We start from the raw sequence: 26,220 nt of genomic DNA, 5'->3' as shown, positions 1-26,220 counted from the left end.
TATATATGTATATATAAATCAAATTAAATTAAAATATCTGAAAACAACATTATTTTCATTTCTTTTGGGTCTGTATTTATAGGAAGTGAAGGAATAGGCAGGATTTGAAGGTGAGTATATTCCACCTAATTCCAAATATCTATGAAAGCAATAAATAAAAAAACGCCTCAAGTACATAAATCAGTATCCCCAACATTTTTTTTTTTTGTTCCCTTTCTTTTTCAGATTTTTTCACTGCAAACGTAATTAAAAATGTTTTAGGGTTAATGATTTGTCGTTTGAAAATAATTCACGGGATCATCAGTTGTTGATACAGTGGTGTGTTCAGGAAATCATATTTTTCGGAAGGGTTATCTTCACTAATCCCCAACATAGAGTTAAATCGACATAAAGGTGTGCTAAAGAAAATTCGTTTGCGCATGCCTAAGCTAAAGTAAGATTATAAAATTTGATGAAATTTATACTTGATTATGTGAAGATTAAACAATAACGCTTCTCTTAATTTGGGTTTAGTCGGACGAAACGTTTTTTTAAGGTGTCTGCCAAGGGAAATAGTTGTAGTTGTAAGCAAAAGTATTTATACGAAATCTGATAAAAAATGTACATTGATTCATAGAAGTGAGGTGGACTTATCCAATCCAAATATGATACCGAGGGTAATATTATTAAACGTTTCTCACCTGATTGTATTAAGGGATGACGTTGAAATTAAAGTTTTTAATTTCCTCCCTCTCTCGCCTTACAAATTCCTCTAGAGACACTTTTCCGTATTAAAGTTAATAATGACAGTAATAATACAAGGGTGTAAGTTTCTTGTAAAAGCTTTATTTTGAAATTTTAATTATGAAATATAGCCCCAATTTCTGGGACCTGCCTTTTCTTCTCCGACCCTTCAACACTTTAGCGTTTTCTAAAGGGGACTTATGTTTCATGGCTAATTTCCCCCTCCTCCTTTACTTCCCTATCGCAGTGGGGAGGGAGGAAAGGAGGAATAATAAGGAGTTTTATGGCCTTTGGAATTGTGTTCCTCTCTGGACTATAATCTAATGTCAGAGAGAACATAAATTAATTATTTGTGAGTGGTGTGTATCGGTATCATTAGAAGGGGGGCAGAGAAAAGGGGGGTTGGTCGTCTCTGTCTTGGCATTTGTCCGTGAGCTCTCAAAGGTCGCTCCCCCCTTTGTCTCTTGTCCTTTAAGGAGTTCTGGCAAAGGCCATAGTCGAACCATAATTCTAGAATACGATTACATATGTGATCTAATGTTAGATCAATTTAAGGCCTCAAAAACGGTCATATTATTTTATAATTTTTTAATATTTTGTGTTTAAAATAATGAAATTTATCTCTTATTTAATTAATTTAACAGTATCGTACATCCTGACAGAATGCTATGCGTACGAAACTGAACTGGATAAAGTTGGAATAGGAACCATTAAAGCAGAAATCTTAGAAAATAGAGGAAAAAAAACTCAACAAAATTGAAGCCTATATCATTTAAATTATATTTCTTGTGACTTTAGAATTTTTATTAGTGAACCATCTGTACAGGACTAAAATGTATTCAGTGATTGAAGAGTCTGAACAATTATAATAATAACAATTTTTTTCAGATAATTCTTAATTATAAAACATAAATTGTAAATTAATAAACACTCACGGCTATTCTACAGCAACTGATACTTAGCTAAAAAAGTCGTAACTATTAATTAAATTAATCTTTTAACACATTTCCTTTGCAAGATAGACGAACTAAATAATATATGGATGTGAACTGTCTTAGGACTCAAAACAAAATTATTAAATATAATAACAAGCACTTGTAATAAATTGGCCCTGACGAAACGTCAGAGTTGATAAAGGATTTTTGGACTTAAATTTCTAAAACGACAGCCAAAAGAAATTTGAAAAAAGCTTTAGTAAATGATTTTTGGAATCCATCAACAATTATATATATGGAAATATATTTAGTTTGGAAAATGCATTATTGAGTGAAATATACAATTTTCCTTTTAATTTTTTTTTTATAACTGTTTCTGATATTTACAAATCCCTGTGAAAGTTCATTTTATTATATATTCGCATTTAAAGAAGGCCTTCATTTTATCACATTATTTCACAAATTATGGTAATTCGGGAAATATTCTTACCAATAACTTCAACAATTAACTACGTTCACCTTTTTTGTACCAAACTCACACCGAACCTGAAATTAAAATTTAGTTATCTCTTAACTTATTTTTTTGTTAAGTAATGCTAATTTATATATTTTAAAAATAAAATTGCATTAGGTCATGAAAAAGAATTTTTATTTAAATAATAATGGGCAATATGACGGTCAAGAACGGTACCCAAATACGAGAAAAAATTATTAATTTATTATAATTATCAGTTAATCGTGTATTTATTATTATTACTAATAATCCTCTAATTAAATGCTTGTAATTTATATATTTTGAATTCAATTAAGTCAGTTGGTTCTAGTTTCCTTGATATTTGCACTCGAATACTTTTGTTCATTCCTATATATTTTTGTTTTAATTCAGGTGAAAATAAAATAACATATTTTGATAGTTCATTAGTCCAGGAGTTAAAGGAATGTTCAGCAACAAGGACCAAAAAACCACATTAACAGAAATACATTTTTAGAAATTAAAACATTGGACTTTCTAACAATTCTAAAAATTGTAAATTAATGAAAAATAATTGAAGTTGAAGACATGTAGTCAGAATAGTTATTTATTATTATTATTTTTTTCAAATTATTGATTTGAGGGAATTATATAGCTTTTAGAGGAGGTACGTGTCAACTTACGTTTACAGTTTATTTATTGTTCCTTGAGAAACTTTTTTTTTAATATCAAAAGAAATATATAATAAATAATAGTTTACAATACAGATAAATAGCCTGAAACAAGATAGGGCGGAGGCAGGTAGCGGAACAGACACTAATGGACGCAGTCATTTCCTTTGTTTGGGTCTTTTGTCATCACGGAGTAAATACATGTCACCCACACCCGCTCTGGATATCCTCCATTTCGTCCAAGATAAGCTCCTATCGTCTTGTCCAGCTCTTTCAGTTATATGATTAAGGAAGCGTATCCAAAACATCAACAAACTAAATTCATTATTAGAATCTAAAGATTTTTGTATGACCTCTACATTTATTTAATTATTTAATAAACAAGTAAATTGCATAATTGTTATCAGTTTAATACTGTATTTTTATCACAAATAGTCCTACAATTTTTCGTCAATTCAGTTCAGAAACAAGATGTTTAGAGACAATTCGTGCAACAAAACCTTAGCACTGTACATTAAAAAAAATTCTTCAAATAAATTTAAGGAGTCTTTTCACATTGAATTTGTCAGTCATTAAGAGTTCTTTAACACATATAAAACGCAAAAGTCACCAAATTATGGTTTTTAAATTTTGTGATGTGATTTGAATGATTTATAAAGTTATCAGACATCACAAAAAAAAAAAATAACATAAAACTTACCTCTCATTTTCTGTTCATCCAAAAGCTGTCTTTCTAAGCTGTCCTTAACTTCTCGCTCTCGTAAAACGTCCATCTTTAGTTCAGCTGTAACAGAAAAAAAAAATACATTAGTTGCAGAAATATCAATCAAATTATAAAATTTCGAATTTTATTAAATTAAAATTTATTATTATTGCTTTTACGAATCACTGAACAATAGTCACATATCTGAAAAAAAATTTTTGACTTTATTTTTAATTTGGTGTATTCCAAAGATAATATTGTATAGTGGGGATATTATAGACGACATCCAACGCGTTGTCCCAAAACTAGGAACGTGTCACAAATTAAGACTTTTCTACGCTAAATACATGAATATTAAAATTAAAAAAAAAATTGTCAGATGTGGCATTTTTAAAGTAAAGTAAAGATAAGAACAATCAAAGAAGAATCTACATAAGAAACCTCCTTTGGAAGGAGTACACTAACCCGCAACAGGTCGTGTAAGGCGCGTTGAGTATCGAACTGTGCCGTCTTATATTCCAAACTGTTTACCATCCCCCTTCCACATATCCTATCTCCGTCCATATTCCGTTTGAAGAATTTCGGATATTTACTAGTTGGCGGTTCTGGTCGTTGCCTTCGATAAATAAAAATAGGCACCTACTCAAAACATCAGGTCCGTTGGGAACATTCTTAAGCGAGCATTGTGTTTCCAAATGGGTACGGTAAAGCCTACTGTATACGCAGTAAACTCTTGTTTATAGATCTTTAGAGGGCAAGATACAGACGGCGCTAGAAAGGGGACCAAGGCAGCGATAACTATCACGAATTGTATAAACAGTTACAGCCTACAGTTTACCTGGCATCTCTAAACTTGTTTTTGTTTGAAATAACTACTCTCAAAAGGTTTTCCGATATCAACCCAGTAGGATGATTGTGATATGATATTTAATGGATAATCTCCTTTTTATTATATATTTTTTATTCAGTCTTAAACAATAGGAATATTTTTGTCTATATCATATATTTTAAGTGCATTCGTCATAAACTTTAGTAATGCTCTAATTAATCGTTTACGATATTAAAATAACGGGAATTTAATTTGTTTAATTTAAATCAGAGTTCCTTTAACAGAGGTCTTCCTTTTACTGTTATGTGTGGAAGTGGGTTTTAATAAATACGGGACAAAAGTTATATTTAATACCCATTATTGAAAAGTTAACTGTCATTAAAAAGTTTAAAACCTACTAATTTTGACAAATTATGCAATAACTAGTTTAACGCATAGAAGAATTGGCACCGCATAAAAAACACACATTAAGGACACAATAATTTATGCCGCATTCAATGCACATGATCTAGACTCAAATTTCTGACGAATGTATTTTTGACGTATAATTGATTGATAGTGCTTTTTTCAGGGGAAAAAATAACCTGTTTTTTTTATTTATTTTTCTTTCAACAAACCAAGCATGACTTTTTATCTGTTTTTCTTCCAATATTTCGTTAATATGTTAACGGATTTTCAGGGCTCAAACAATGTTCTGTATGATTGATTTGAGAATGACTAACAGTAACGAGTGAGGAACATTTTCTGAGTTTTTAAAAAAATATAAATTTAATTTAGCAAAAGAAATAAAAAAAAAAAAAATTAGTTTTGAGAAGTAAATTTATTATAACATTTTAATTGGATACTTCTCAGATATATCCTATGGCTATAATACACAAATAAGATTAATAAAATAATAATTCTGAAATATTTTTTATTTTATAAGGAAAAAAATGGAACTATGTACTCATGGAATACAATTAGCTCTTTGGATTAAAGGTCAGGGAAGATGATTTGTCTGCTGATTAGAAGGTGAACTGTTAATTTCTTATGTGTGAGGTAAAACTTTCCCCGAAATTATTTTTGTGTTTTTCTGTCTTTGAAAGTTCAAGGGATAATTAATTACCAAAAGAACCATGAAAAATTGCCTTACCAGGAATTTAGTCCAGGTTTGATTTCCCTCGATAGTCCATTATTCTCTAATGTCTCAACCTACTAGACTACAACGACTTTATTTTCAGTAGCTAATGGTGTCAATATTTAAGAACGAAGGGCTCTGAACATGGAACTCACTTGAAGACTCTAACTTCCCTTACATATATTATTTTTTCCCGAGCTATCCCTTTGACTTACCCTTAGACCTGGAACCCTTTGGAGGACAGAGACCCTTTCTACACTATCACTCAACCCTTGCTCCGACACCTGGCCGTGTTTTGGCAGAGGCCGGGCAAATAAAATTATGCCAGCGGAATCCTCTCCCGCCGCCCCCCTTCCCGTCTTGGGAAGGAACACTTAGCGGCCTCTCTTCTGGATTAATATTTGCATAGTCCGCGGGGGCTGGGGGCCGTCTTGTCAAAACAACCGACGATTTTCTTTTAATTCTGCACCAGCTCCCGCCCTGTTGACACGGACGGTATTAGATTCCCGCTTTTCAATTTCATTCCTGAGATAAGAAGAAAAAAAAAAGTGATCCCATTTCTGAGTACGGCTTCGTTGAAAATTGTCGCGGAGGGCGGGCTATAGGAATAAGAAGTTATGGTAATATTTTCTCAGCAGAGAGATTTAACATTCTCCGATGCTGTCGAAGATTATTGCTGTCATCCTGTCAACATCACAATCCATTTGCGATTAGATAATTATCTTGTTCAAAACACATTTAAATTCCTAAAACTTAATTGAAGTCCAATTATTGTTAAAATGGTGTTGTCTTCAGGGAATATACATATCAAGGAGGGCGGGAATTTTTGAATAAGTCAAAAAAAGACAAAAATTGGCTGAGTTTTTTTGTAAGTTATAGATCAATTTGAAATCGGCACGGTTCATTCTTTCACTGAAACATTCCTTTTAAACAATTATAACCTTTTTGTTTTGACTTGTGGGAATTATGTTAACCAATTGATAAAATTAAATCCAAGTATGTTACTGCATTTTTTGCGATATCGGGTTGTTGTTTAGGTAAACTGGAAGATAGGTATACTGACAGAGTAAATGTCAAATGTTGTGACATCAAGGTTTGTATGTTTTTGTCGTCTGTCGGTAAGTCATATGCGTATATCAGGTACAGCAATGGGGCCGGGATAGAACCTTGAAGGACTCCAGCAGATATTGGTTTGATTCATGAAATCTATGAGTATTGTCTGACAGAAAGAGAAAAGAAGCAATCATGTAGAAATAATTTCGAAACTGAATATTAAGCACTTATTGAAATGAACGAATTTTTGAAGCATTTCTTATCGAATCCATATATTTAGGTTAATTAATGCTTAGGTCGTCAGAATAATAATTTGAAATGAAAGCTAGTGATAGATATGAGTTATGGGAGGGAACAAAGACAGCGCAGGAGGCACGTGGGAGCCCATTACATCCTAACGGAGTTAGCCGCTGAGCAGTTATTGCATTTCACTCTACCCCTTAGTCGGGCCTATCCTTCATTAACCAGCATTGATTTTGCACAGCTCTGTATTATGGATCTAGGGGTCTTGTCTTATTCTCTATTCATCTGCGTCATTTTGATCATTTTTTTTTCTTTTAAAACAAATTAAAAGTGTAGCATGCACGAATCACTATTTCACTTGGCATCCTATTTTAAGATGAAATTATATGAAAGGAATAATAATAATTCCTTTCATATAGTGAATGAAAAAACAGAAATTTTGAAATACAAAATGATTTATAAATTCTGTTTCTTAATGGATGTTTTGTTAAATTCCGTACAAATTTCTGAATTGTTTACATCAGCATTACAATTCCTACTTCTGGAAAATTTTATCAACACGGGGAAATAGTTTTTCGTTAATCAGGTAAATGTCCAACATAACACTTATCAATACAGTGTGTATATATATATATATATATATATATATATATATATATAGGACCTACTTCCCGCAGGTCAGATTTGTACGATCCTTCGTTATGTTGGTTAAATTTAGTCATCCCAAAGTGTTAAGTCAATTAATGTTATTAGTTCAGTTTAATGCTCATGACTTATTAAATGTATTTTTCATGCCAATAATTTTTTTTTTTAGTTCAAGGAACTAATTTATTTGGCGCCCAAACAGGTGCTTGTCGGTTAAAGGTATCAATGAGTTAATTTATTTTTTGATTATCAAATTCAACCTTAGTTTATATATATATATATATATATATATCCATTTTTATTACTTTTTGGTTGTTAATTGCTTGAAATAAACATACTTAAGCATACTTTAGAGGAAGTAATATTGAAAAATTGTCTATCAATTTAAATTAAACGATTTAAATGAGTGTAAGACCTTGCTGATATTAAGAACTATTTAATTGCACAAAGGTAATACGAAAAATAAGGTCTCATATTATGTTAGAAATAATAAATTTCGCTTATATTCTATAATTCTATAATATTTACATTATTTTAAAGTTTCAAGATTTGTCTGTTTTTCTACACAATTGCTAAATTCGATCGATGTATTTTTGAAGATGCTGTGACAGCTTTTGCCCATGCTACTGTAGCATCTGTTACGTCCTTGTGAAATCGTTGGACCACATTTTTCACCTCGCCAGAGATTAATTGTCTCTAGGCAGAATGTTTTTGCAAGTCCGAACTATATTAAATGTGTTAGATAATGTCTTAGGATCAATAGGAAGTATGTATTCTTTGTTCTGGATTTCCAAATTTAAGAAAATGATTTAATTTTTGGTTTAATTTAGTTTATGCTTGGCGGAATATTAACACACAGACCCAAAAGGTTTACACTTCTAACACGCAACCCCGCAGCTCATGAATTAATACTTACTTTGCCATACTCTAACCACACACGATAATATATTAACAGTGATATAAAGGTGGAGGGGAAAGACTGGGGGAAACGATAGGTAGTTACAATGGATGCCGGAATATTAATTAAATAAGCGACCAAACATAGGACACATACAACTCCACCTCCATTGTCCTAGGCAGGTCGTATTGTTTTACTTTGATTGCCTCATCTGTTAATAACACGCTTTCCAAAACCGTTCGCTTTCTGGCCTAGCAGTGATTCTTAATTCACTGTGCCATTGTCGAATGGAACCGTGTCTAAATCGTTTTATCAATACAGGCACTTTCCTTTATGTCGATTTGGTGTCCAAAGCCTCAGTGAGCTTATTGTCGATTAAGTGTAATTGATAAAACAAAATTTTTCCAAAGGGTAAAATAAAAACTATTCTTTTTTACCTAATTTGATCATTATGATTCTATAGCATCGTTTGACTTTATGAAAGGATAAGATCTGGATTTTGATAAACTCAGACTAGTTTTTGGAGGATTTTAATCGTTATGGACTTTAAATAAATCATTTCTTAAATAAATCAAAAATTAGTATCTAATTCTGTCTCAACACTTTATTTCTCACTAGTCCAACGTTTCGGCCACTCTGGCCATCTTCAAGGACATCTAAATATTCAACAGCTTATATTATGTCTTCATTTTTAAACATTTACAACAACATCATTATTCACTATATAATATAACATACCTTCAATACAAAATCATTTCTTTATTAGCTCAAAAGGGACCAAAAATCATTGGGAATGATCTATCACAATTTGTTTTTACCTCGTATTTTGGAGAATATTCTTAAAAAATAGGAGGAAATTATTTGTTTCTAGACCGAAAATTACAAAAAAAAAAAAATAATCTTGCTAAACCTAAAACTAGATAATTCTATTTCATGTTTATCTCCAATGCGTCCGAAAGTAACACCATAAAGAGACTTATAGACTATCTACAGCGTTAACAATAGCTTTTTGAAAATTTGGTTCCATATTATTATTCAGCAGGTTTAAATATATTATTGTAAATTAGTTGTAGATTTACAACCACTCCTGTACAATCCTAGGGTTCAGACAAAGCCCATCGGTACTGCCACGTAGAAACTGTTGATGAGATCCTGAGATTCGCCGTTAAGACGGCTTGTTCCTTGCTGGCCGAGGATTATACCCCGAGACAGGATTAAGGGCTAATCCACAGGGAGCCCTCTTGTTTCAATTAGTCCTCAAGCGGACACCATCCACCCACCGCTACCAGATTGACCTAATCAAAGCAAACATCCTTCCAGGTTCTGTTGTGAATACATTTGAATATCTCCCTCGACAAGGAGGTCCTTCCCCAAATCATCAACAGAACAAATATCTACAAACTCCCTTCTTATACTTTATAATTAAATTTTGCCTCGAGTCATTTAGTTTATTATTAATCCGTAAGACAGATTGGTCTGCCGGGTGCCGTAACAATGATTTCCAATTTTTATATTAAACCATACGTTCAGTAGAACGCATTTATGACTGTATATGTTTATACGAAAAAAGATTAACCTAAAAAAAAAATAATAATAAATTACTCCTGCCATTAGGACCCAACTGTCGTACTAAGAGTTAAATTTATTACTGTATCAAGTTTGTTATGAAGATGTTAATGCAAGAAAGATAAAGTAATTAGTTAATAATTATTAGTAAAATATCTAAAAATACTATTACACTAAACTGAATTGCTTAATGATGTGAACGAAACAATGTTATCGTGCAGTTCAAGAGTGGCAGGAGGGGTGACATTCGGTTATGTGAGAAGTATACTATGTATACAAGGGGAGCGAGTATTGACCCCTGTGAGACACCTCCGTCATTGAGCCCCTAACTTCTCGGATCAATCGAAAGAAATTGTTAACAGTAATAGGGTGAAATTTTACAAATAATTAATTTAATTACCTATATTTTTTAACGGTTTCTTTAATTTCTTACAATTACATTAATAAGATTCAGTTCCATTCTATATTGTAAGCTTAGTTATTAATGATTTAATATGACTATGAAGAATATGTATTATAAAAAGACAATAATCCAAAAATCTGATAACGGAATAAAGCGAGCTTGATAGTTGATAACGCCCGGTGGCAAAGCGGATCCATTTATGCCACATAAGGGAGATGTGGGTTGGGAAATTCAACGAGTAATTACAAGGCAATTAGAGAAATCCTCTCATTGTGTATAGTGATCGGCAACGGTTCGTTCATTCAATTTAGATTGTTTTGAATAATTCATGCCCGGATGGATCGAACCCAGCCTCCATTAGACGAGGGCGAATTCCCACGGTGATGGATGGCATTTGTGCACTCTGCATGACTAAAATTAAAGAACTCCAAGATCTCAGATCAGATCGGAGGATGGGGGGAACTCCTTTCCACGGCGATTCACATCGTTCAAATCTTGCTAAAGATCGATAGATCAGTTTGGTTCTCAGTACTTATTCACATTTCGAAGCTGTGAACTTTGGTTTGTGACGATAACCTCTCTAAAGTTGGAAACATATTCATGATCTTTAATCCTGTTATCTTGTTCAGTGAATCGTAATCAAAACCGCCTATGTCAAATCGCCCATAACGATGTGTTGGAGGTAAGATTCCCACATGTGTTTTATTTCATGGTATTCCCACCAATTGAAACTTGTCAATCCTATTGTATTTTAAGTAATATGTTGGATACTTCATTATTGTATCGAAAAATTTCGTGTTCTAATTCAATGTTTTTTCCTAATCAAAAAATTGACTTCAAATATTTTACATAACGCAGTTGTATAAAATCATTTTTCAAGAGAAATGTACCTTAGTAATGCTTATCTTATGGTCAGTGTAATAGACTTAGGAGCAATTATTCCGACCAGTTGAACATTGCTAGAAAAAAATCTCTGAGATGGATTTCCACCAATTATTCCCATCAGTGGAAAGAGAGCAAAAGAAAAAAAAAAGTAAAAAGAGGGACTAACTAGTCTTGTTTTGCAGCTCATATCCAAAGCGATTTAATGGGGCGTGCTGATACGTCTGGGCTTCGTCTGTTCCCGTTTCTAAGCTTCACGAGTGCTCTAAACCCATGAATGCTCATCTGACTATTAAGCTTCATAAACATAGAAATAATTATAATGTTATTCGAAGAAAGCCGTCAATGTCCTTTAAATTTATTTTTACCATTGCACCAAATTTCAAAGACTCTCAAGGAGGAATCTTTGCATCTTGTAGCCAGTTTCGAAGAGCACCCAATATCCAATCTCCACGTTATGGAGACGGCACCTAATTATAAGCAGGAAGAGGACAGATGCGTTGGGATATTTAAGAGGCGAGGGGGTGTAGGACAATAAGGGTACTCTAACTACTGGATTTATGTTCTTGGATCGTCTTGGCCGTAATCGGGATAATCTTGGGCCGTAACATCCAGTCCACCATATGGTGAGATGAATGTTTTAGTCACAGCCAAGTTGTCCTATAAATTATTACTGACTCTTTTGCCTAGTCTGCACTGGTATTGAGCGCCCATAGGGTAGGGAGCCGAATTGCTCGTGTAGTTTGTACATAGTATATTCCACATGTTTAAATTAATAATTTTGAACATTATTTTTTGAAGTTTATTTATTTATTTTTTTTGTGGGATGAATGACATTGAAGTTTTCTTGGGTGGAACATTGTAAGCTTTTTCAAAACAAGACCCATTAATACTTAGTGATCTTCTGGCATTATCACAACACACATATAAAAAGTTGTTTAGTAAACAATAGTTTCAAACTTTTTTTTTTTTGAAGGCTTATGGCAGATTTAATTTTATTAATTTAAAAATTATCTGAAATTCTATAAATATTTCTCACACTATCAGCATTATGCTTCAAACAGCAGCATTGGTAATATGATTTCAAATAGAAACAACTTAAAGAGGAATGGATGAAGGATTAGTGTTGTAATGTGGAGATCCAAGAACTGTAATATTTTTTATTACGCATTATTACAATTATGTTATATTATATCACAGTACTGTAATATTTTTAATTTACCGACGAACAGACACTCCCGATCTCTTGATTGTTTTTTTTTCTCATTAAAATGTTTACTAATAAGGAGTAGTGGTCTATGTACGCCACAATCTCTCAAAGAGCCCATAATATTAAAAATAATGAGAGGAAATCTCCACTCCTAAAATCCCATGATAAAAGACAGGCTTATTTTATCTTTAGAAGACTTATTAATACCGATTAGTCTGTTTAAAAAAAATATATATGTATATCCAGCTATATTGTAAAATTAGCAAAAACTAGGAATTGATTTTTATGATCTCCGCGAACTTCTAGATCTGCCAACAATCCCGTACATAATTCAACGGTAAAATTTTTCTACACACTCCAATTTTTGTCACACACTGGCACAAGAGCCATTTCCAGTGCAATGACAGAAAGAACAATAACCAATGGTAGTGCAGAAAGTGACAAAGACAGATTAAGTAAGCTTAGTGTTTAATTTTAATTGGATAGGACAAAACTTACAAGTTTGCTTCAACACTTGCAAATATTCAGCCAATATGCAAGCTTAGTCTATTAGTTTATGCAAGTTAAGTCTTAGAATGGAGCTACACTTCAGTAGAAAGAAAAGTAACTTAGCAATGGTATGTATGTGAATATTATATTTAAATCTTCATTGTTTTATTCAGTTAAAGACGTTTTAAAAAAAAAAAATCTTCGACTGAACCAATCCATCTTTGAAAACATCCTGCAGTCCTCTTTCTGCTTACGATGAACTCACAGATGCCTTCCAAACAAGACCCTCCATGGATCGATGGAGAAGAGAGTGTTCTGATGAAGCAGCCCTAAGCAATATTTTGACTGTGAACAAACCACTCCTATGCAAATACGAACGACGCCTCGGGCTGGAACCACCCCAGTCCTAGGTTTCTTACCCCTCGCACCCACCCTTAGCCATATAGCTGAATAATAACTTATGAATATGCTAACGATATGTGTATGCAACGTTTAACTTAATTCCTTATAAAATTATCTCCAAGTTTCCTGTCATACGCAACTGTATAATTCAAGGCGATCGAGGATGAGAAGTAAAAACATTTAGAACGGTAAGAACTTTCCTCTCTAATTAATAATATTGCTTAATTTTATGCAAATTTTTCGAGCAAGTTTCTCTCTCCCATAAGATAGTTAATATTGCACTGTGGGAAATTATTTATGCAACAGCGATTTAATTGTATAACATTAATACCAATCATTATCTATTATTAGTTTATGAAGGATGTAAAAATTATATGCAGTAACTATTGACTATACTAAACTATTAGAAATACTAAATTAATTGTATATAAAAAAGTTTTTTTAAATAAAAATTTAAAGTGTTCTCTTTCTTGCAATGTGTATATGCAGAGCCCGGGTATGACAATGAAATAGAGCTTATCAAGTGTAGAAATTTTCTCTAACGATTAATGGAAAATTTAAATTCAAAACTGTTCACGACCACAATACTTCCCATTAACATATATATTCCATAAATAGGTATGTGGAAGTAAATTTTTAATCTCCGATACAAAGAAATATGTTTACCCATTTTTTTTTTTTTAGTATAATTTAATCTTATTTATGAAATTTTTTTAGTCTCAAAAATCACATAATTTTAATAAATATTTTTTCCACTTTTTATTTCATTGTGAAAAAGCAAGAAGACGTTTTGTGCAGAAACAGAACCTTAAAATTGTACATAAAAAATTATTTTTCTAAAAAAAAAAATTTAATAATATTTTCTATTTATCTTGCATCTGAACTTAATAAATTAGACCAAAGTTCAAAGAAATAATTTAAAAGACAATGAAATTATCACTTTCGTTTCTGAGCTGGCGAGTTGTATGCTACAGAACCTTAGTTATTCACGATGAAGATACGGATACGGAATTTTAAATGATAGCAAAATTTCAAAATATAAATTTCTGAATCTAGGTATGTTGAATGCCATATTTAATTTTTCTTTTCTTGTCTGGTTCTTATTAGAATTAGAAGGGTCCAAGCAGCCGAAGTCGAGGCTAAAACTGACTCTAAGGACGTGCACTAAATTACCCAGTTCTTCCATCAGAGAGAAGACCGCATTCGAAGAGAGAAGTGTATCAGAGCTGTTTTTAATTATAGTGAGATTAGTATTTCTCGAAGGCGGCGTGGACCACGACCTGGACCAGTCATATCTTGGACCCACATTCCCCCGACCTCTCGGATATCCCTATAATGAACCTTTGAACAAAGTTTTGTTTCATTTCAACTCGGACGTCTGTGCCGCGCGTCAGATAGTTGGAGCAAACATCACGAGTGTAATATTGTATTTACCTAAATGATTAAACAACGGTGAATTTAAGATATTTTAAGAAGTGTATTTTAATATAACAGGAATTAGATGTAACACTAACTGTTCAGGGCAAAATATTCTAGGACAACCAGAACAAATCGTGGAATTTAAAAGTTTCATTTGTTTTTGTTTGTCATTTTGTTAAAACTTGAAAAAAAAAAAATCTAGCTATATTGTAGATTCTTAGAAAAGTAAACTAATTCAAAAAACATCAAAGTATGTATATACATCAAGTTGCTAATCATATTATGTATAGTTATATATGCTAGTGACCATTAAAAATAGTTTTTCCAAAAATTTATTTAAATACAAGTCACTATTTTAAAAAGTTGTTATGATCAAAAATAGGATTTTAAACTGTATTTTGGTAACATGATTGTTTCTTCCAATTAACTGAAGCAATCTCGTCTTTCATTAAGTTTTTAGCTAACTGCATTTGAGAGAAATTTCGTCTAGGTGGTCTCCACTAACGTTGATTATTTGAATTTTATGACATTAATATATTTATTGCTTTTAAATAGTTCAGTTTTTTAGATTCCGACCGATATTTGTAGATGCGCAACTATAGCGGATTGCCGCTACAGAAAGTTTCTAAATCTTTATAATACTGCAAAAATCAATGCGGTACTGCCTATGTTGTAAAAGAAATAGACTTTGAAGTTAATATATTAAAAATCACTCTATTTTCTAGAAATTCCAAGTTTATTTATGAAAAACAGGTTTTAGTGAAAGCTCTTTTCGGAACCACCATAAAGTTCGTTGTAAAAGCTTACTGTTTTTTCCACGTTCATTGGAGTCCAGATGGACTGAAGAAAAAAAAAACATGAAAAAATAATAATGATTTTATTTTTCTTCTAATTGCTACGTCTATTTAGGTTTTATTTAAACAACAGCTCGCCTTTTAACAGAAGCTTTAATTTCCTAGTGAAGGTTCCAAAGTTGTGTAAATATTTTGAAATTATTCTTTCATTGCGTGGTTTATAACTTAATTGATCAATTTAAATCACAGAGTTGGTTTTACTTCTCTTAAATCATTCTCATTTTTATAAATAAATATTTGAAATTCTTTCTTTTAATTCATTTTTTTTAGCATCTGTTGAAATAAAAAAGTTAAATGCTTAAGTATAGTTCGAATTCGTGTAACAGCCAGCAATACGAAGCACAAAAAAGCTCTCCTTGTCTTGTGGTACTTAAAAACGTCTTTCTAGGGGGCATTAGGGGGTTAAAAAAAATAACACTATAACATGAAGAATCCAATTGGCGGGAATTGCCTATTCAGGGATGACACTAATATTTCTTCGGGAAAGCTATAAAGAAAGAATTAGCAGGATAAGAAGAAAGAAACCGGCAATTAAGAAATATTGTAAGATCTTGGGAGGGGGGGAGCATAACATTAAAAGTAACAGGTGCCTTAGGGAGGAGGGGGACACATAACAATCAAGGGTTTGGCCGACAATGGCATTAACTATTTACCTTATCCGCTCCTTCCCTAATTCTTTTTTTTTCCTTTCTTCATCCTCTTTATTCCCGTATATCTTCTCCTCCCGGGGGCGATGAGAAACACTTTAAAGTAATTTTGAGGCCACCCTCTTATACATCTTTTATCTTTCCCATTAACTGAGGAGAACAATTCTTATTTTTTTCTTCCCCGGCGCAGTGGTTGGCCGTTCTGGAGGAACGGTTCTGCAATCAGAAGTGCTTGGCCCCACCTGAGTTCCCCGTGCAACTTTAATAATATCGGCCAGCTCCTCTCGATTTATGTCGCTGGTATGGTAATGGCTTCCTCTTCAGCCTCTGGATTAGCAGATGGTGAAGGGAGGAATAAGAAGTTAGGAGTCGCTGCTATCAACTCGCCAGTTGGCTCATCCGTCAATATAATATTAGCCATTGCTCTTCGACTCTCTGTTATTAACATGTTTCTGAACTTTTTAAAATTTTTTTATAGAAATTTACAATTGTATTTAAAGTAGAAATACAACAAGTAAAAGTAATGAGCTATAATAACATGAAATATTTATGAAGAAACTACCCATTTGTAGGTTGGTTGATGTTCTCTAGTCCAAAAAACCTAGTTTCGCAATATGGTTCGTATTTTTGTGAAACAGTCGTACTCAAAAAAGAAAAGTCTAATGAAAATGAAATTCCATATTTAAGGTGGGTGTATGCCTTCGATGACAGCAAAATTTTCGGTAGTATCGAATGACTGGACGTTCCACTTAGCAGAATTTATTTTTCACTATTTTTCGATGTTTTCAAAATCTACTCAAACGATTTTGATAAAATTAACCACGTCAATTTATCTTTAGTATTAGCTAGGTATTATCCTCATAGAAATTGTTTCACAGTGCTTTAATATCGAATATTTAAAAAATCTTTTACCCGTAAACTATATTTAATTTTTTTTATTTTAAATAAATAACCAGTTCTTGTTGTTAGCAATAATAAACAATGGATAAAAACAAAATATTAACAAAATAGATGAATAACTAAAGAAGAAAAATGGAAAAATATGGAAAAAAAAAGTCAAGCTCTCCCGATTGGAATTGTATTGTTATAACCTTGACTTCTAGGTAGGAAAAAAAGTTAATTTTCGTTATTTCCATCTCAAGAACCCTAAATATTTTTTATGTCAATAGAAAAATAAAAATGTTCAGTTCAAAATTTCTTCCATTCTTGTCTTGGATGTTTTGTTTTTCGAAAATCATAAAGAATATCGATAACTTGAACGTGTCTTCGAATCAAAATTGAAGGAAGTTAGTAGAGTAGTAAGTTAAAGATATGTAATGCGCACATCGCACCATTTTTTATAAAGATTAATATATAAGTTGTGCAAGAGTATATGTTAATTAAAGGTTGCCTCCATAACAACAATGCTCTGTTATAATTTAGAATTCTATAAAAAATGAAAATGGGATTACCATAAATACTGGATTGGTATGTTTATAATATTTATGTTAAACATAAAAAAAAATATTTAAATTAATGAAAATTAATTTACAAAAAACGTAGTCTATTTGTTGTGTACCCTTTAATATTTAAAAAGTTAGGCATCTCTATAAAATATAATTTAAAAAACAAGTATTTAAAAAAAATGATGATAAAAGCCAAATCTTTTAAATTGAATAAATTATTTATTAACAATCAATAATCTGGATTCCATTGTATAAAAAAAAAAACACTCAATACCTAACAGTTGGCTTATTACAGCTATTGGTTCCCTAAACACAGGTAATATAACATATAACTACCTTTATATATTTTTAAGGTAGCTGTTATTTATAAGGGGATGGTGAGGTTTATACCTGGTAATGAAAGGAAATGCAGGTGAACTTTTTGCTACTTCTCACAGCTGCTTCAGTAGACATCTGGCTAAAATGTATTTTATTTTTCGTGGATTGGTGAAATATTAATTTTAAAAACACAGCCTCATATTATAATAGTTTCAACGAGGTAATAATTAATTTAAAATCATGGAATTTTTAATTGGAGCAATATTTCAAACTTGGAATTAAAATATTGTAAAAAACAAACCGTTGCATTACATGTTTATAACAAGTCATTAAAAACAGATTTACAAACTGCTTCGATTCTCCTGGCTAAATATGGAATACAAGTTTTCTGTTTTGTTTACACAATGCAGTTACGAGGTAACATAAAACTCCTTCTAATTTACTGAAAGCTATTCCCTTTCCTCATACAGAAAGCGTGCAACTATTTTTCAATTTTTATTTAAAGTTTGGTTTAGTAATAACCAGTTGTACAAACATAGTTGTAGAGTTGATATAATAATATTCTTTATTTATACTGGGATTGATCCCTTTAGAATAATACACAGGCGTAAAATTAAAATATTATGTGTAATTATATAACAATTAAAGGCCTTTAGAGCCTTAGAGTGAAATACAACATAAAACTGAAATTATAAAACGTCATAAAATATAATAAAATAATGAATTTAAAAAGATAAAAATGAACAATAATTAACGGAATATATGAAGTAAGAATAGAACAAATAAAGTAAAACCATATGTCATATCATAAAACATAAGATGACAAACACTTCTTATAATAAGTAATATTAAAAAAAAAATGATAAAAATCAAATATAATAAAACTAAAAATAATAAATGGAAAGGTACAATTTCTGCTAATATACATACAAGAATAAACAAAAATCTGAAGCGTTAAGTACAGAAAATGTAGAAGCCTTGTTTGAAACTTTTAATTTTTATTCTTCCGGAATTGGGTGGACAGAAGGTGGTCGAAGATACGGGATTTGAAGGTTGGAAGAGTATTAGAACTACGAATGAAGGAGGGAATAGAATTACATAGGGTTTTGGGTATGATATAGTGCATCGTTTAGCGAATAAAAGCGATCGTGCATTATATTAGGTTTTATGAAAACAAGATTGTATTTATATAGACTATAGAAAATGAAAAACAATATTATTATTGATAAAAAATACGTTGCAAACAATATTTACTTTTTTTTTAAACTATTAAAACTTTACTCCGGAAATTTGGGAAGGAAAAAATGGATCTAATTGGATTAAAAGAACACAATTACAAAAATAATATAATGAAATAATTAATTTCTAAAAATAAATTCTCAATGATATAGGCTTAAAAATAGTAATATAGTGATTGATTAATAATGGATAGTAAAATATTATAAATAATTGGAAAAGTATAATGAAAATACAATAAAGATATGATCTGGAACATAACTATAAAAACCTCCACTCATAAAAACAAACCATAATTTTCAAGTTTAGTTGGATCATTAACAAAATTCTGAACCATTGATAGATTAAAGTAGTTTTTTATTATTGTTATTTATGTGTAATTATATAAATTTATTTAATAGAAAAAAAAGGAATAATTATGAACAAAAATTATTTTTTTTAACAAAAAATTGTATTCAATATTAAGTACTGATGTACAGTTAAAATTAAATAATAAATAAAAATTAATATGAATATATTGTTTAATTAAAATCATTTATTGAATGTATATAACCATAGCATATAATAAATTAATTAGGAATGTATGCTTAAAACAGAGTAAGTAATTAAATGCATGATCCTGAAGAGTCAGTTCATCTCGCCGCCACTAGATAGTAGCACTTACCGCATCTTCGATGATGGGTTCATAACTTTGTTGCGATATTAAACAAGAGGTTTCACGTGAAATAAAGTTTTGTGATGTTTATATTTAATTTATTTTTTAGTAAGATTATATTTTAAGTTAATAAAACAGTCAAATATATATTAATAGCATTTATTATTAAATAATTATGCACAATTAATACATTTTAAAGTTTAACTATAAGTTTATTCGAAATTATTTTATCCTCCATCTTACAAAGCAAGGATATAATCTATTTCTCCATAAAGCGACATTGCCTTTTTTTTATTGCTGGCAAATTCTCTAGTAAAAAAAAAAGACAAAAATGTTTAAACTTTTGGCAAGCGTGACTGATGAAATCATGTATTTTGTATTTGGTATAATTTCATTGACTTAAACAATTCTGCTAGATATTTTTTTTTTTACATTTAAACTTATATATTATCACTAATAGTCGTTCCTATTAAAAAGTAATATGTATTAGTGCTTGTACTTTATAGTTTGTGTAATTGTATTTAGGGACTAATACTAGATATCAACCTATCTTTTTGAGAAATAGTTTATCATTAGCAGCCTTATTTTGGGATTCCATTTATTGTATTACTAGTTAGTTAGGATCTCAGTTTTAGTGAAAAAAACAGAAAATAAGTGTGTTTCAACTCTTGAACAGCATTATTATCTCAGTGCAGTACCAAAACGCACTTTAAAACTTTCTTAAAAAGCTCCCAAGCAACAGAAAAAGAAGCAATGTCAAATAGTTGTTCATTTGATTTTTTAAGTATTTCTAGTGATAGGGGTTCTAAAAACACAAATAAAAAAATGTTTAATTCTTTACCCAAATCTATTTTTCGTAAAACTTCCTCCTTAACACCATTTTACGATTAACCATATTTTAATCTCCTTGATTGAGATATATGTGTACTTGAATCCTCCGTAAACTTGGAAATAATAAATATAAATTACTGATTAAATATATTGATTGTTTGAGAGTGGTTTGTTATTAACACAAACTTCAAAGATCCAATTTCTCTCTTAACTATTTATTTTAAAAAACCTCCAACTTTTCGGCCCTTAGGCCATTTTCAAGGAGATAACCTTAACCATTGATGTCATAATTCATTAAATTGCTTTTATGCAGGCTAATTGTCCATGTCTTATATAAACGACAATATAATTTCAATACCAACTATTCCACAAAAATTGTTTTTCCTTAACCTCATTAACACCTTTTTTTAGTAAGAAAAAAACAATTTTTGTAGAATAGTTTTTGTTTTGAAATTATATAGTTTATATAAGATATATGCAATTATCCCGCAAACAAGACAATTTAATGAATTATGACATCAATGGTTAAGGTTGTTTCCTTGAAAATGGCCTAAGGGCCGAAACGTTGGAGGTTTTTAAAAATAAAAAGTGGATCTTTAAAGTTTGTGTTAATAATATAATAAATATATATTTTTTATTTTATTCGCAATATATTGTTCTTATTTTATTCATACTATTATTATTATTGTTTTATTTAACTTTAATTTAACAACACAGACACTTCTCAAATTATCTAAATTGTTATTCTTGGTGGAAAAGTGTCCCAGAATCGATTTTTCATTCAATTTAAAAAAGTTATTAGGTATCTTAATCAAACCATTAATTTCGCAGTACTCTTGCATCGTAACTTCAGTCATGTGCACACTGCAGGTGATAAAGTAGGCGAAGTCGAGCTAACACAGCAGAATGAAATATTTATCAAAACTATTTGCCCGTCCAACGGCGGTCTTGTATTTAATTATTTAAGCGTAGGTTGAGAAAATGTAGCAAATAGATACAGGGCTTAGAGGTGAGATATTATTGAAGGGGAACAGGGGGACGAATGTAAGGGCTAGGGGATACATAAGAGCTGGTGCATACAGATTAGCCGATATGTAAATAGCCAACGAGGTCGTGTTCATCTCGCTCGTATCGTAAACAGTCCCTAGCCCGTGTGGTCTCTCGCGTCAATGTCTCTTGTCTGCGTAGCATCCCTTGTCTTGTAGTAGGAGGTTAGGAGGTGTATATAAAGAGTATCTTGGTATCGCAAAATATGCAAAAAAAAAAAAAAAATACAATACAACATATACCATCATTATTTGTACATATTTATATTATCTTGTTCGAGACAAGTAGTTCTATTAATTATTACGAAAATTGCCTCAAACTTATTTATTAAAATATGATCAAAAGTCCAAAGTTTCGTCCGATCCGGTCATCATCAAGAACAATCTCAATTTTAGGGCAATCGATCACAATCAATAGTGTTGTAATTAGTTAATGATAGTAGAATACAGAATTTGTGAAGGATATAAATTATAATTAAATGCTATAGTGACAAATAGGTTCATTTTGACAGTGTTAAATTGACTTGGGCATAATAGCCTGAAATTTTAATAAATCAATAAATCAAATTTAGGCTGTGATCCTAAAATTAAGATTGTCCTTGAAGACGGCCGAAATATTAGAAATGTGATTATGCTTTAATAAAAAAAGTTGAGAAAATTTGTTTAAGCCACACCAAAAAAAAAATTTTATTTCTAATACGTATTAATTCTACTTTTAAAAAAAGTAACAGTCGTTCGAAGCACTAATTAGTACATACGGACATAAATGGATAACATCGAAATAGGCATCATGTAAAGAATAGGCAAGAGGCCGAATATTTTCATCTTACACAAAATGCATTAACAAATTCATATAAAATTAATAGCCGATTATTACAAAACCTTAATAATTATATGAAAAATGTATTTTTAATAATTAAGTAAACATATAAATAGAGTCATATAAATTTTTTTTTTAGGTTGAAAGTGATACGGAATGGGGAACTAAAAAGCTGTAAGACTATTTAAAAATGATGACATATTGAATTTTTGCAAGAAAAGAAATACTTAAAATGACTATAAAACTATAAATTATTGAAATTAAATACTGTAAGGGAATCGTTCCCGTCCCACCCGTCCCTCGAAATCCCGATTTTGCAACGGTCTTATTTATCCTTTGAAACCTGTATTTTAAACGGTAAGGAGAGATTTAGGTTAAAAAATTAGTTAAATCGAGTCGTTAAAATTGGGAAAAGGCGTAAACACCCTCTTCACCTTACGGTAGCATTATTTATCTTACCTTTATAACAGATACTTATACTGTTTTGGTCGATGTACGATATGTCATAATCACTCAAGAGGAGATCGTAACATCAAAAATAATAGAAGGAAATTGTTCCCGGTCAGCCCGCCTTCCAAATCCCGATTTAGTGACGGTCACATCTCACCTTTGAAACATTTATTTAAAACAGTAAATCGAACAACATTGAAAAAGTTGGAAAACGGCGTAAAAAGAGACAAAAGAGAATTCATATAGAATATTGAACGAGTACAAAGTCTCTTCAAAATATCAGATCCGTATTTAAGGTAATAACAAATAAATTAGGCAATGATTAGAATATAAAATTTAAAAAATATCTAAATATTAAAAAAAAAATAATATAAAAATTCTCATTATATTGGTTTTAATTGTTTTTACACAAGGGATAAGAGTTAGTGTTTTTAAAATGTTTCATTATAGATTAATTTTGATCGACTGTGGGTCTGAAATCTTCAGTGAAAGCGTTATGACCTGTGAGATATTTTTTTCTAAATCACTGTTTTTTTTGGATGAGTGTTTTGGTTTCATGCGCCGTTGAAATAATTCCTCAAAGTATCTTATAGCCTCATCTCATAGTACCTTTAATTCTAATAAAAAGTTTTAAGATAATTTTATTTATTCAAAGTCTAATAGATTGGTGATGGTCCGAGTGATTGGTTAAAAAAAAGGTATACTTTTTTTTTTTCATACCCTCTTGTAATGATGTTAGTGGGTATTTGTACGTACATATAGGAGGTATGCTTTATGTATAGCTGGGTGTTAAGGATTCCTTGGATTGCCTTTTGGCATTATAAGGTAGGGTGAGGGGTCCAATGAAGGTTGTAAACTAGGTTGGCTTACGCTAGTGGATTATTGGAACGGGAAGGGGCCGTTCCGCTGGTAAAAAAAAGGTATACAAAGTAGCAGGAACAATTAGTAACCAAGGTTTTGCAGCGCTTCAATGAGAGAAATGTACAAATATTTTAGAATGTGATAATACTATAAAAGACTTAAATAAAAAAAAGATATAGAAAAAGAACGATATTAACTAAAAGAATATAAATATAAATGAATAGAATAATATTGAAGTAAGATTTATGAAGCGGAAGTATGTTTTAATTCGAGAAAAAAGCGTTGTGCACCACTACCAATGTAGTATTAGAGAAAATTGGAGAATTTTAAGCAATTCGAGAAAAATGTCGGTCAAACAAATCGGAGTTACTAATATATATATTTGTTGTGCCATTTTGTCAATCTTTTTTGACTACCACCATTATCATCTTACTACACCTGGGAACTTATTAATATTTCAATAGAAAAATGTTTTTTTGACAGTTTATGACAAGTAAAGGTTTTGGTGTTATAAACAGAGGTTAAACAGCTGATTACTGGTTAAATTTTAACTTTCCATTAGACTAAAGGTGAACTATTATTCATAACCAATTAGGAATTCAGAGCAGAGGTTGGAAGCGCCGAGGGTTTCAATAAGAACATAAGCTTTCCTAGGAGTTGTATATTGGACAGACAGTATCGGCAGTGGGCAGTTATCGCTACACGACCTGAAGATAGGACTACCTTGTCTCGGGGCTCGGCAAAAGGACCATCGGTGCGACCATTAGGAATATACACTAATAAACATCTCAGGGGTTCGAGATAAGGCCAAGCTCACCAAATGGACTTTCCTCTACCTTTTGCCTCTTACTAATGTTCAATAAAGAGACCGATCGCTTTATGGCCCTCGTCATCCCTGAATTACTCTACCTTTACTTTACCTTTATCAGGACGGCCCTCTTGTATCCATTGTCTATATCCTCGGTACACGGTAATCGTTTCATACGGCCGATTTTAATGCTTCCTTCCGTCTCTCTGCACCTTTAAATCTCCTGTCTTTTATTTATTGCGAGCTGGCCAAGGTAAAGCACCCTGCTACATTTGCATAGGTCGATCCTTCTGCTTGGGTTTGCCATTCCACAAACATCGATCCAAAAGCAAATCGATTCAGTGTCCTTAAGTCCAATATGAACTATTTTTGTCTCTCTCTTCGAAAAATGGACCACGAAATCCAGTGGAAACATTTGCCTAAACTTTTATATAGAGTACTTAAACCTTAGAAAACACTTGTTTAGCAAAAAAATAAAAAAGCAAGCAGGTCTTACTGGGTTTCAATAACTTTTAATAGAACAGACATTATTATACCCAATTTTAAAGTGTGAAAAATTTATTGCTTGTTTATGAAAAAACATATGAGTTGGGACCTATTAGTCCTACTGCTTGCTGAATGTCAAAAATTTGTTTATGGTGAAAAAAAAATGCTGTTAACCTAATTATTGTTACATTATTAATAACAAAGGTTATCCAAAAATATTCAGTCAAACCAGCCATAAACAAAGAAAAATTTGATTTTAGTTTCACAGCCTCAAAAATTATTTATAAACCTTTGCAGGCTATTATATCCACAGGCAAAATAAACCTGTATTTGTCACTATAACATTTAATAATAAAAACTATCCTTTGCAAACATTGTACTCGACTATCATTAACTTATCACCGAAATTTGTTTATTCATTTATTTCAATAAAAGTTGTGTTTGTTGATAATTGTCTGTTTATCTACAGCTAATGTGTTGATGTGTTTGTGGTTTTTTGTTCATTCCATGTTGTTTTATTGTATTTTCTAGGTTATATGATGTTTCTCCTATATAGTATCTATCGTTCTATTGTTTACAAATATTTTGACATTCTATATTTTTTTTATTTTCCTTAGTTTATGTTTATTCGGTTTATTATTATTAGACATTCTCAATTTTAAATTACTATGCTCATGTTTTCAAATATTTTATTTTATTTGATAGCCTGATTAATATTTTTGTATTATTTAACGCAAATATTTTGAAGTAAATCTTAGTTTTACTTTTAAACTCCTAAAAACAAATATTCAACATTCTTTATCTTCTCATTCTACTCTTCTCTGACGATTCTTCGGATAGAAACCACTAAAACCAAGTATTTGTATTTGATCAGAAAACTGCTACCTCCAACGTGCAAATATTGTCAGTCCATTCTTACGATTAGACATATTTTTGAAGAGTGTACTAGGTAACTCTGTGCCAACAATAAATAGGATAGGACTGACCCCAAATTTATCCGAAGCTCTCGCAGATGAGGAAGCTAAAATTACACGAGTGTTTGAATTTTTAAAAGCACATCGCCTTCTTTATAAATTATAACTCCTCTTCGATTTTTATTTTTT

At 31.1% G+C, this 26,220-nt stretch overlaps 1 protein-coding gene across 8 annotated transcripts in view; it reads right to left on the bottom strand.

Annotated features, from left to right (window-relative positions):
* dac (dachshund) overlaps positions 1–26,220 on the bottom strand; it is a 334,381-nt gene that overhangs the window by 70,476 nt on the left and 237,685 nt on the right. For all 8 annotated transcript variants that reach the window (XM_067046543.1, XM_067046576.1, XM_067046550.1 and 5 more), the window contains one exon: positions 3,502–3,585. In XM_067046543.1, the coding sequence (XP_066902644.1) occupies positions 3,502–3,585 (84 nt within the window). The remainder of the gene's footprint in view (positions 1–3,501; positions 3,586–26,220) is intronic.

Source organism: Halyomorpha halys, unplaced genomic scaffold, assembly GCF_000696795.3.
Source record: "Halyomorpha halys isolate HHAL.00 unplaced genomic scaffold, Hhal_1.1 Scaffold257.1, whole genome shotgun sequence".
In the NCBI taxonomy this organism is placed as follows: Eukaryota; Metazoa; Arthropoda; class Insecta; order Hemiptera; family Pentatomidae; genus Halyomorpha; species Halyomorpha halys.
The sequence above is the reverse complement of the archived record's forward strand: the minus strand, read 5'-3'. Positions and strand labels throughout refer to the sequence as shown.